This window comes from Globicephala melas, chromosome 7, assembly GCF_963455315.2.
Source record: "Globicephala melas chromosome 7, mGloMel1.2, whole genome shotgun sequence".
Taxonomy (NCBI): Eukaryota; Metazoa; Chordata; class Mammalia; order Artiodactyla; family Delphinidae; genus Globicephala; species Globicephala melas.
This window is the reverse complement of record NC_083320.1, coordinates 37,532,557-37,544,969: the sequence shown is the minus strand read 5'-3', so window position 1 is coordinate 37,544,969 and position 12,413 is coordinate 37,532,557. Positions and strand designations below refer to the sequence as shown.

The 12,413-nt window shown below is 42.7% G+C and overlaps 1 protein-coding gene across 1 annotated transcript in view; it reads right to left on the bottom strand.

Moving 5' to 3' along the window:
* RFTN2 (raftlin family member 2) overlaps nucleotides 1–12,413 on the bottom strand; it is a 61,014-nt gene that overhangs the window by 20,462 nt on the left and 28,139 nt on the right. Inside the window, exons 6-7 of the mRNA XM_030855502.3 lie at nucleotides 9,308–9,429; nucleotides 7,643–7,746 (exon numbers count right to left, since the gene is read on the bottom strand). Coding sequence (XP_030711362.1) covers nucleotides 7,643–7,746; nucleotides 9,308–9,429 — 226 coding nt within the window. The remainder of the gene's footprint in view (nucleotides 1–7,642; nucleotides 7,747–9,307; nucleotides 9,430–12,413) is intronic.

Below are 12,413 nucleotides of genomic sequence, written 5' to 3'. Positions count from 1 at the left end.
TCCGGGAAGATCCCACATGCCGCAGAGCGGCTGGGCCCGTGAGCCATGGCCACTGAGCCTGCGCGTCCAGAGCCTGTTCTCCGCAACGGGAGAGGCCACAACAGTGAGAGGCCCGGGTACCGCAAAAACAAAACAAAACAAAACCCTTGCCTGAAAGCCATCGGGGAGTTCGGGTCTTTGGAGCATGTTCTCCTTGCTTAGCACCCTGCAAATAAACTCTTACTTTGCTGCAAACATCTGCTGTTAGCTTGGCTTTCTGCACCATGGGCACATGAGCCCTTGGCTCGGTGACACAACTCAGAAATAAATGAGTAAAATCCTGCTTTTAAAATATGAAGTAGGGCTTCCCTGGTGGTGCAGTGGTTAGGAGTCTGCCTGCCACTGCAGGGGACATGGGTTCGAGCCCTGGTCCGGGAAGATCCCACATGCTGCGGAGCAACTAAGCCAGTGTGCCACCAACTACTGAGCCTGTGCTCTGGAGCCCGTGAGCCACAACTACTGAAGCTGATGCGCCTAGAGCCCGTGCTCCGCAACAAGAGAGGCCGTGATAGTGAGAAGCCCGCGCACCGCAACGAAGAGTAGCCCCCGCTCGCTGCAACTAGAGAAAGCCCACAAGTAGCAACGAAGACCCAATGCAGCCAAAAATTAAAAATAAATAAATTTATTTTAAAAATATGAAATAAACTTTACTTTTTAAAAGTAGAATTATAAAATTAAATTTTAGCTTGCACCTTTGTAAGCTAGTCCTTAGTCACGAAGTTCCTTTGCCTTATGACCTTCATTTGTTTCTCAGGTATCAGTGCACATGTTAAAGACAAAAAAAGGCACTTCCACAATTTAGCTCCTCCCAACCCCTCCTCCTGACAAAATGTTAGAAATTTAAGTTCAGATAAAGAAGTGTGGTAACTAGAAGTATATGTAATAGACAAATTGACTATTTCTTAAAAAACGTGGGCCTTATAAAAATGCTGCTCACTGCAAGATTGCTACAAGCTTAACTCACAATGGAATTACATAATACTGTGTCCACAGAAGTTAAATCAGAAAGGGAAGAGACTGTCATGAAAATGGACCAAACGTGAAACCCTCGACTCTCCCTCTACTGTATATAAATAAACAATTCCTGCCTTGGCTGCCACTTGGGACTTAGAGGAACTTATTGTGCACTTAAGTGTCTCAAATAACTGCAAAGACTTCTAGTGCTTCTGAGCTGTGGTGACCACAGAGCTGTGGAGCCTTTTCCCTCAGGGGCTGCAGAAAATGGAAGAGGGGGCGGGGCGCCTGACACCACAGTGAGCAGAGGATTTTCTCTTTTTGTTGTTCACATCTTGTCCTTTATGACTAGAATTTTTTTTTTTTTTTTTTTTTGGCTGTGTTGGGTCTTCATTTCTGTGCGAGGGCTTTCTCTAGTTGCGGCGAGCAGGGGCCACTCTTCATCGCGGTGCGCGGGCCTCTCACTATCATGGCCTCTTTTGTTGCGGAGCACAGGCTCCAGACGCACAGGCTCAGTAGTTGTGCCTCACGGGCCCAGTTGCTCTGCGGCATGTGGGATCCTCCCAGAACAGGGCTCGAACCCGTGTCCCCTGCATTGGCAGGCAGATTCTCAACCACTGCGCCATCAGGGAAGCCCTATGACTAGGCTATTTAATATTCTCTGTACAGTGTAACTTGATTTATTGTACCAAAAGCCCCCGCTTTTAAATTGTCTTCTGAGATATAAATGAGCGTGTACACTTTTCTTCTATCTTGTGTTCTAAAATGCTTTCTCTTTCAATGTTAGGTTATAATTCCATATTTCTGCACGTGCATCAGAATCACCTTGTATTCTTGTTAAAATGCACATTCCCCATTCCCTGCCCACCCCAGATTATTACTGGGGAGAGGGGAGCTGATCTGGGGTGACCAAACAGAGGGAACTTTGGCTTCTCCTTCCATTTTCTTCTGGAGATTATTTTAAGGTCAGCAATATTAGCTGCTTGTTCAGCTAATTTGATCCTCTACCAGATTTGCCCTGAAGAATTTAATGTAAATTTTCACCTTGATTTTTTTTGAAAAGGATTGGGCCTATGTGTATAGTTAATTATATAGTGATAAGGATTAAAAAGGGATTCTGGCAAGTTTTCAGGGCTGATAACAATAACCCTTGAATAAGGTAGTGGTATCAGATTACCACATCTTGATGTTTCCATGGTAACACAGCTTTAAACCTCAGTGGTATGGTCTTGCCTAAGGTAATGGAGCCAACAACCTTAACCTAAAGGACACTCTGGGAGAACAACTTTCTGCAATCTGATAACAGGATGTATTTGTTTGTTTTTATTGAAGTCTAGTTGCTTTATAATACTGTGTTAGTTTCAGGTGTACAGACAGTGATTTAGTGTTTTTGTGGATTACATTCCATTATAGGTTATTACAAAATAATGAGTATGTGAGCAGATAGGGTGGTTGGGGGGGTCCCCAGAAAAAGAGAACCAGGCACAACTTTCTTGACATAAGAGAGGCCATTTTGTGATCTAAGCCTGGCTGCTATGCTTGCCCTTGAACAGGTCTCAGCAAATAATGACCTTAAGGGAAAAAAGGAATGCAGGAACAAATGAAAAGCATTCATGAAACAAGAATTCAGCAACAAAACAGTCCTAGGTCCTCCTCAAGGGATGTCCATAACAATCTTATACAGATCTTTGAGTTCTGCAGGAACTAAGGCCCCACCCAGGTGGAGTATGGTAACTACAGGCTATGACCTCAGCCTGGTCAGAACCTAAGGAATGATGACATTGACCTTTTCTGACTCTTGTGACGTCAATCAACTAAAGTTTAGACTCTGGTTAACCTTCCCCCCCAATTCTATGCAGAATTCTCCTCTGCTCCAGCCCCTTCATGAACACACACGTACCCTTAGCTTGAAACTCCCCTAGTTTTGCTGTTCGGGGGAACACTGCTTTGGGAAAGATCCCCCATGTTCTCCTTACTTGCTGCAAGTAATAAATCCTTCCTTCTCCTGATCTTGGCTTGGTTGTATATTTTGGCTTGACACCTACCAGGAGGCGAACCCAGTTTTCGGGTAACAGGTATAATTCCCTGTGCTATACAGTATATCCCTATTTTAAATCTATTTTAAATGTAACAGTTTGTATCTGTTAATCCCATAAGCCTAATTTGTTCCTCCCTCTTTCCCTCTTCCCTTTGATAACCACAGGTTTGTTTTCTATATCTAACAGGATATATTTGCGTAAGGAAAGAAATGAGAGGAAAATACATTACGTAGAGACCATTCAAGTTTTGGCTTAGGTGATAGAAGAGTAGAAAAAATTGAAATGACTTAAGACATTATTGTTTTATATGAGTCAAAAATATTTAAGGAAGAAAGTTTTCACTGGCAGTAGTTCTAAGTTATGTTTTAAGACATGTGGGCCCCAAAAGAAAGATGATAACATTAGTTTCTCTGGGTATGAGCATAACGTGTAAGCATGTATCTTTATAGCGTCGTTATTTATTTCTGTCCCTTTTATTGGCTTGTAATACTCAGTGATGATTTTGTATACAGTGAACTACAGTATTGACATTTTCTGAAATATCCTGACTTAGGACAGGCCAAGCCATCATGCTTTTACAATTGGCTTCAACTTCTTAGGGATTCTGGTTCTGCGAAAGGATTAAATCCTGTCTAATAGCTCTAATTTATTAGCCTAGTATGCACAGGCCCTGCATTGTCTTGCTTAATCATCAAGATAATCCAGTGAAGTTGATATTGTATCATTTTCCAGATGAGGAAATTGAGACTCAGAGGTTTCCAAAATCATATGGCTGGTAAATGGTGAAGGTGTAATTCAAATGAGATCTGCTTAGCTCAAAGCCTGGACCATTCTTCTAGTTTCAGAAACTAAAAACTTTCAGGCAATATCCCCCACCTGGACCAAGATGAACTGCACGTAATTTTTTTTTTTTTTTTTTTTTTGTGGTACGTGGGCCTCTCACTCTTGTGGCCTCTCCCGTTGCAGAGCACAGGCTCCGGACGCGCAGGCTCAGCGGCCATGGCTCACGGGCCCAGCCGCTCCACGGCATGTGGGATCTTCCCAGACCGGGGCACGAACCCGTGTCCCCTGCATCGGCAGGTGGACTGTCAACCACTGCACCACCAGGGAAGCCCACACGTAATATTTTTATTTACATTTAAAGATGACCTGGCTCATGAAAGAATGCTGGTTGTGGTCCATGGACTCACAGAAATGATAAACCATCTTTGAGGAAGGAATCAGTCCATCTGAAGAGTGTATTAAAGGGAAAAATAAGACAAATAAAGACATGGAGCTGCAGCAAGGGGACAAAATGGATGAAGAGGAAAAAGAGAAGAAAACCATGTCTCAAACCCCAAATTCCGCAGGACAGGACTATGGTGCAAAATAGGGTTTACCAGAAGTTGCCCTCGGTGTTCCTTTTTACCTGATATCATCTGCACGAAAAAGTTGTGGTGGAAAGTATTGTGGTACCTGCCCTATAGCCCTGCATCCCTGAGGGGTCCCCTGGCAGGACTCTTGCAGTTTACCAGAAAAATGTTCCATAGTTCACAGTATCAGGGTCAGTTCTTCTGGATGCTGGCTCTTAAGAATTCACAACCTTCTAGATTAGAGAAGAGTCTGGAAAAATACGTATCAGCCTTTTATCATTGGTTATTTTATAGTTATTATATATAGTGGTATTAAGTGTTGAGAAATGTTTACTTCCCATGTTAAAAAAAAAAAAAAAAGATGACCTGGCTGAAGGTGATTCCTATCCTGTGTGTACTGGAGCAGCTAAGACCAGAATGTGACTGTCATAGGGTCAGCATATTTGGACAAGAAGAAAAAGGCCCTGCCTTGTGTGGAGACTTGTGCCAGACACTGGTGGGTGGGGCTGGGTGACGAGGGTGCTAGCTGCAGGGCCTTGGAGGGTCCTGGTAGCCCCTTTGCTAATTTTTTTTTTCTTTTTTGGCTGTGCCCCACACGGCTTTTGGGACCCAAGTTCCCTGACCAGGGATTGAACCTGGGCCACCACAGTGAAAGCGCTGAGTCCTAACCACTGGACGGCCAGGGAATTCCTGCCCCTTTGTTATTTTAATTGCACATAAGATGAGCCTTCACAAGGAGGGCCTGAAAGGTCCAGTCTGCCTCCACGGTGTCTTGGTGGATACCAGCGGTACTGAAGAAGTTGGGAATGGTGGTGAGGCAGTGGTGCTACCTCTGCTCCAAGGATAACATACAGCCACTCCTCACTCCAGTGAGCCGTCTAATCACTTGGTCCAGCCTGTGACCTTACGCAGTTTGACACGCAGGACAAGGTGGTCAAGCCAAGCATGGCTCCAGGCTCCACCACCCTTCCCCATCACAGTATACTTGAGACCTCTTCCTTCCCACCTTTGGTCTCAGTCTTGTTCTCATTCCCAAACCAAGCAGGAGATGCTCAAGGAGTGCCAGCCCGTGTTCTATGGCTCAGCATCCAGCCTGTTAGTCTTGCCGTCTAATCTAGTGCCTAGTGAGTCATTCACGTCACTTTAGAAAATATTTAGACTCATGGGAACAGAAGCCCTGAGTGAATAGGAGGGAGGAATGAAAAACATATTTTTCATTGGGGAAAAAGGAACATGAAAGGTTCAGAACTCAGAGCACTTTTAGAAACGGTTAACTGTAATGGGCCAATGAAACCCTAAATGTATACCTAGGAGAACCACCGAAAAGAGGTGAGGAGGCCAAATACACAAGTTATTCGGAGGGAGGGTAGGGAGTGGGATAGACCAGTGGCTTGGCAGATGGAAGATGAGGGGTGGCAGCGAAGTGAGATTTCTTTCTCTCTCTCCTGCAAAGATCCTCAAATGTTGATGAGCTTCTGAAGCTTGTGAAAATGGAGATTCATGGACCCTACCCTCAAAGCTTCTGACTGTCCCACTGGGATGAGCCTCTGGCATGGGTGTGTTCCTAGGTACTTCAGAGCATTCATATAGCTTGGTCTGAAGACCAGATCTTGAGAATTACTGCTGTACTGTGATCTGACAGGTATGTCACAGATTTTTAAAAGTTGGGCAATAATTCAGAGAGTTGTCACTCACAGTTTGAGAACAGTTACCAATAAATCTCTGAGAAGAAAAGCAAATTAATTGCTTTGCTTACTTCTAACCCCTCATTTTAAAGCTTGAGTGTCTTTACTCTGTATCCATTCTTATCCCTCTCTCCACCTGAAGAAGGTGTGGCTTTATTATAGAGCCATGTCCATCAAATGTTTTTAAAGTCTGTGGGGAGGTAGGGTTACTGGCCAGGGGTAAAGTTCCTAAACTAAAGGGTGGATGAGACTGAGGAAAGGGGAGCTGCTTCCCTTAGCTATACGTGACAATCAATGTTAAACCGTGGTCGACTCTGCTTAAAGGGAAGGCCCTTTATTGTCCTCTACTGTACTGTCCTCTACTATACTGTCCTCTGCAGGTAGTACCAGCCAGGCAGGGCAGCCTTGGCAGTCAGTCATTTTCTGGATGTTGCAGAGGGAACATTGCAGGGATGTTGCAGAGGGATGTTGCAGAGGGCAGAGGGAACATTTCTGAGCCCAAGGCACAGCAAAGCACTTTATACAGAGGGCTTAATTGGTCTCTCTCTCTTTCCAGACAAACAGACAAAAAATAACAACTCAGTCTTTTCCTTTCTCAGGAAGAGGAGAAAAGAAAAAGCCGATATTTGTGAAGTGTTGGCATTTTGGCTCTAATGTAGGTATTTATTTTAGTGGAAATAGCTGACAAGTCCATGCTTCAGGGGAAAGCTAACCCCCCACACTGGAGGGGAGGAATGGAAGCGGAAGCACTGACGCCCCTCCATGCCACGCTCTGGGCCTTGCTGCCTCGCTAACCCCAGCTGCGTGCTGGCCTGAAGACAGTTTCACACAGGCAGGGCAGAAGAGCAGGACAAAGGGTCCTACAGAGGGGGCTGCATTTTCTGTTTGCAGATTCATATCGGCCCAATCTTCACGCTAGGGAAGAATCGGAATCTCAAGTTGGAAAAAAGAAGGTATAGTAGTACAGTCTTTGAGGGGAGAGGCAGCCTTCTGAGTGCTGGAAGCAGCACTGAGTTGGGAGTTGGTCTACCTTGCCCCTGCTCTGGCTCTGTCCTCATGAACTCATATGCCCTTGGGAAGGAGATGCAATTAATAGCTTGTACATACACAGTCAGCCCTCTGTATCTGCAGTTCAGATTCAGCCAACTGCTGATGGAAAATATTTGAGAAAACAGTTCCAGAAAGTTCCAAAAAGCAAAACTTGAATTTTCCAGCAACTATGTACATAGCATTTACATTGTGTAGGTACTATAAGTAATCTAGAGATGATTGAATGTATACGGGAGGATGTGTGCAGGTTCTATGCAAATACTATGCCACTTTATATAAGGGACTTGAGCATCCCGGATTTTGGTATCCATGGGGGTCCTGGAACAGATCCCTCATGAATACTGAGGGATGTATAGAACTCGAGGGCGTTAGATTTGCTAATCTCCAAGGCACATGAAATCAGATTAGAAGTTCAGTGAAACGCTTTTTGTAGGCATTAAATGAGCATCGTTAGGTTGAATTATCTAACAGATGAACTCTATTTGACAAGGAGATGAGTGTGTCAGGATACTTTCGGCATTACCTGTCATGTCTCAGTATAGGTGTGGGCAACACGCTTGTCAGGAGCCATCCAAACTCAGCCAGAGTGTGCAGGAGAGGGCCGTAATCCGTTTTGATTTCACAACCCTGTGTGAATAAGCACAGAGTTCATAGTCTAGTGACAAAGATAACCAGCTACACAAGTGATGACAATAAGGGTGAGAGGTGTTAGGATAAGGGGAGTTCACGCTCCATTAAGTGCAATTTCACCGGCTGCAGTCTTCCTGGGCTTCTTTTCTGCTCCCTCTGCCTTCCAACCATTCAACCAAGTTAGAAACACTGGGGATCGGAGCGGAGAGAGGTTTCCATGTGGTTCTCTAAGGTTGGGGCCTACCTTCCCTCGGTCTTGCTTGGGCATCAAACTTTAATATAGGGGGGGCTCTGGGAATCTGCATTTTAAAAAGCTCCCTGGGTGATTTGGATCCAAGTAGAGTCCATACACTTTCAGAAACACTGGTGTAGGGGCTGGGAGTGAGGACAGGAATAGAGAGTGAGCATTGGGGAGTGAAAGGTGAGAAGAGCAGAGAATCTTCACTGCTTTTTACTCACTTGGAATTGATTCTTATTTGGAGCTTTATCTCTTACCCCAAATCCTTTTTTCCCCTCAACGGGATTTCCAGTTTCTTTTTCTCTTTTTTTTTTAAATTAATTTATTTTATTTTTGGCTCTGTTGGGTCTTCGTTGCTGCGCGCGGGCTTTCTCTGGTTGTGGTGAGCGGGGGCTACTCTTGGTTGCGGTGCGCGGTCTTCTCATTGTGGTGGCTTCTCTTGTTGCGGAGCATGGGCTCTAGGCACGCAGGCTTCAGTAATTGTGGCTTGTGGGCTCTAGAGCTCAGGCTCAGTAGTTGTGGTGCACAGGCTTAGTTGCTCCGTGGCATGTGGGATCTTCCCGGACAAGGGTTTGAACCTGCATCCTCTGCATTGGTAGGTGGATTCTTAACCACTGCACCACCAGAGAACCCCGGATTTCCAATTTCTTTGAAAATGACCTATGTCTCTCTAACCTTTGCAAGGCCAGAAAGGGCAAAAGTGTCCTTGAGAGAGGCTGTCAGTGAGGGCCTCGTGCACACAGCACAATATACCTGAATTCAGTCTGTACACCTCAACGGCAGTCCATTCGGTGACATCTGAATTCAGAGTGCACAACAACAGCAGCAATGTCATCTCTGATTAGGAAGGACAATGCTGTGTGTACATATTTGGCCTGGTGAGAGAAAGAACACCTTTGGATATTTTTGCCTTTGAAAGTCAATTCACATGGTTAAAAAAGTCAGTCACATTGGTTGCTTGGGTATAAAATTGACTGATTTGTTTTTTTTTTTTTTTCAGTTTCAGCTAGTTGTCACGGCATTGTGTAAAGAGAATCTCAGTGCCAGGGGAATTTGTTTAGGACTAGAATGCTAAATCTTTGGGAATCTACTGTTATTTATGTATAGATAATTATTTTGCTATCTTTTAACAAAGTTGAACATTGAGTAAAACAAACCACCTTTAAACAAATTTGAAAGTTTGTGATGCATTCTGATGAAATTTTGAACATTGAATAAAAATGTGTTTGAAGAATACTGTATGTGTTAGGCAATGAAAACCTTTAACATGTAAAACTAAATGCAATAGTAAAGCCAAATTGTCAGAAAACTTCAGTTTACCTCAATAACTGTCCATTGTTCTACTACGATGGCATCATTTCCTTTCCTGCTGAATCCTGGAACTCCAGAGCCTTCTTCTTCATAGATAAAGAATCCTTCCAAAGATTTCGGCAAATGGTCCCCTGTGAGGAAAAACATACAATTAAGAAGAGTTGTAAATGCTCAGAGTCTCTTGGGATCATCTAAAACCTTAAATAACCCTTGTAGGAAGCTGAAGGAAAAACATATCACCTAATAAACACTTGTTTTAGGGGACTTCCCTGGCGGTCCAATGGCTGGGACTTTGCCTTCCAATGCAGGCAGGGGGTGCGGGTTCAATCCCTGGTCTGGGAGCTGGGATCCCACATGCCTCGCAGCCAAAAAACCGAAACATGAAAAAAACCAGAAGCAATATCGTAACAAATTCAATAAAGACTTTGAAAATTGTCCATATCAAAAAAAAAAAAATCTTAAAAAACCCCCCACTTGTTTTAGGTGAATCTATGACGTCTCCCTTGAAGGTAATTTTTTTTCAAAGATCAAGACAGTTTGTTTTTTTTAATATTTATTTACTTATTTTATTTTTAGCTGCGTCGGGTCTTAGATGCGGGCTGTCTAGTTGTGGCCTGAGTGCTCAGTAGTTGTGGCAGGTGGGCTTAGTTGCCCCATGGCATGTGGGATCTTAGCTCTCTGACCAGGGATCAAACCTGCGTCCCCCTGCATTGGAAGGCAGATTCTTAACCACTGGACCACCAAGGAAGTCCCTCAAAGGTCAAGATAGTTTTATACTTAACTGAATTAAAATTAAACTGTAAACATGAAGACTACAATAACAAAAACAAGATAAAATAATATCATACAGTGAGAAGCAAGTGGATTTCCTAAGCTTAAAAAGCATCTGGAAATGACCTTCACCTTGAAATCAAATTTTGGTTTCTGTTCTATATGCTGTATGTGTGTTAATTATACTATTAAGAGAAACAACATCAAAAATCTTAATCCTTGGAATTACAGGTGTGATATTAAAACCAAGGTGACGTAAGATTACTTAAAAAAATATAAACACAGAACAATTCTTTGCTTCAATGATGCTTAAAAAAAAAAAAAAAAAAAGAATGGTAACAGGAAGATCCTAAACAGAAGTCATTGTCAAAAGAATTCCTGCTGGGAAGGAAGTTTTAAGGGAGGGCCTCTCTGACATTTTTTTGAATAGCTGACAAAAACCAGCTGGCCAAAACTAAACTGATTTTATGGAAGTTCTTTTGTCTCCTATTTTGCAATAGGAGACAATTTCCCATGGTCATGTGCTGGTTAAGCATTCTAGTTTCATACAGCGTAAGGTCACATCAAAGTTTCCCTTGTTGACAATTATCTAAATAATAACCTACAAAGTTTTCAAAAGATCTATTAAGCTTAAAGATAAAAAAGACAAAGTAATTTAAATGTAATTTTTAGTTTTCATTTTTATTAATGGGCTATAGGCTTTAAGAGAAAATCACTCTTATTAGTATTTTTACATCAGTTACAGTTAGGGCAGAATATCATGAAGAATTTACATTATTCAGAGCGGTCCCCAACAATCCAGTAAAGTTTAATTGACTTGTTGGAATTGTTTTTCTAATTACAGTATATGTTCCACTTCCTTTAATGTACTTGTCTACTGTCATACCAAAGTGACCGGTGGAACTAAATCTGTTTTAGATTGTAAGTTTAGAGCATCACAAGACCATCTTTAAAATTGTATATTTGGGGCTTCCTTGGTGGTGCAGTGGTTAAGAATCTGCCTGCCAGTGCAGGTTTGATCCCTGGTCCAGGAAGATCCCACATGCTGTGGAGAGCAACTTAGCCCAAGAGCCACAACTACTGAGCCTGCCTGCCACAACTACTGAAGCCCGTGCGCGTTAGGGTCCACGTGCCGCAACTACTGAGCCCACGTGCTGCAACTATTGAAGCCCACAAGCCTAGAGCCCATGCTCCGCAACAGAGAAGCCACTGCAATGAGAAGCCCACGCATCGCAAGGAAGAGTAGCCCCCACTCTTCTGCAACTAAAAGAAAGCCTGTGGGCAGCAATGATGACCCAACGCGGCCAAAAATAAATAAATAAATAAATTTATTTAAAAAAATGTATATTTGCCTCAAGTCCTTTTTTAGAATGGGGGTATAAACTTTAAAAATAATTATATACTGTGATAATTATGTAGTTAATTGTAATCTGCTTCTTATTCACTTTAGGATTATATAATTGGAGAACTATGGGTTTTGTGGCTTTGTGTTTTTCTTGTTCTTGGTATTGAGAGTCCCTAGTACTTCTAAACTTCTTTTGGTTTAAAAGAATAAAAGTATGGTAGACTCATACACTGCAATACTACCAAGAATAAAAAAGAAAGACTCACCGGTATGCAACAACATGGATGAATTTCAGAGATATTATGTTGAGCAAAAGAAGTGAGATGAGAAAGAATACATACTGTATATTTCAACTTACATGAAGTTCAAAAACAGGCAAAATTAATCTATGGTGCTGGAATTCAGAATAATGCTTATCTCCGTGTGGGAGGGTATTGATTGGGAAGGGCCATGAGGAGGCCTTCTGGGATTTTGGAAATGTGTATCTTTTTTTTTTTTTCTCATTTTTTTCAATTTTTTTGAGATATAATTGACATATAAGGAAATGTTCTTATTTTGAACATTTGTGTTCTATTCTGCGGTACACATAAGATTAATGCACATTACTATATGTATCTTATACTTCAGTTAAAAACGAAAGACCTGCCTTCTCACTTTAGAGCTCCCCAGGTTCCCTGGCTAGCTTTCTTAGGGACCATGCCAGTCCTTAGAGCCACAGAAGAATGATACTTCCACAGGAGAGAGTATTTCTCTCTTGAGAAATTCTCCCTAACAGAAGTGGCAGCTAAGGAGGGTGGCAGGCAAGGCCTCATGGGGGCTGGGGGGGGGGTGACAATTTGGGTGTTTGATGTGTTAAATCTTCCAGGTATTGGGGTGAGGTGATAATTCTGAACAATTACTTAATAACTGTCCAGAACTAAGTCATCTCTTTTTTTTTTTAAGATTTATTTATTTATATTTGGCTGCGTTGGGTCTCTGTTACTGCGCTGGCTTTCTCTA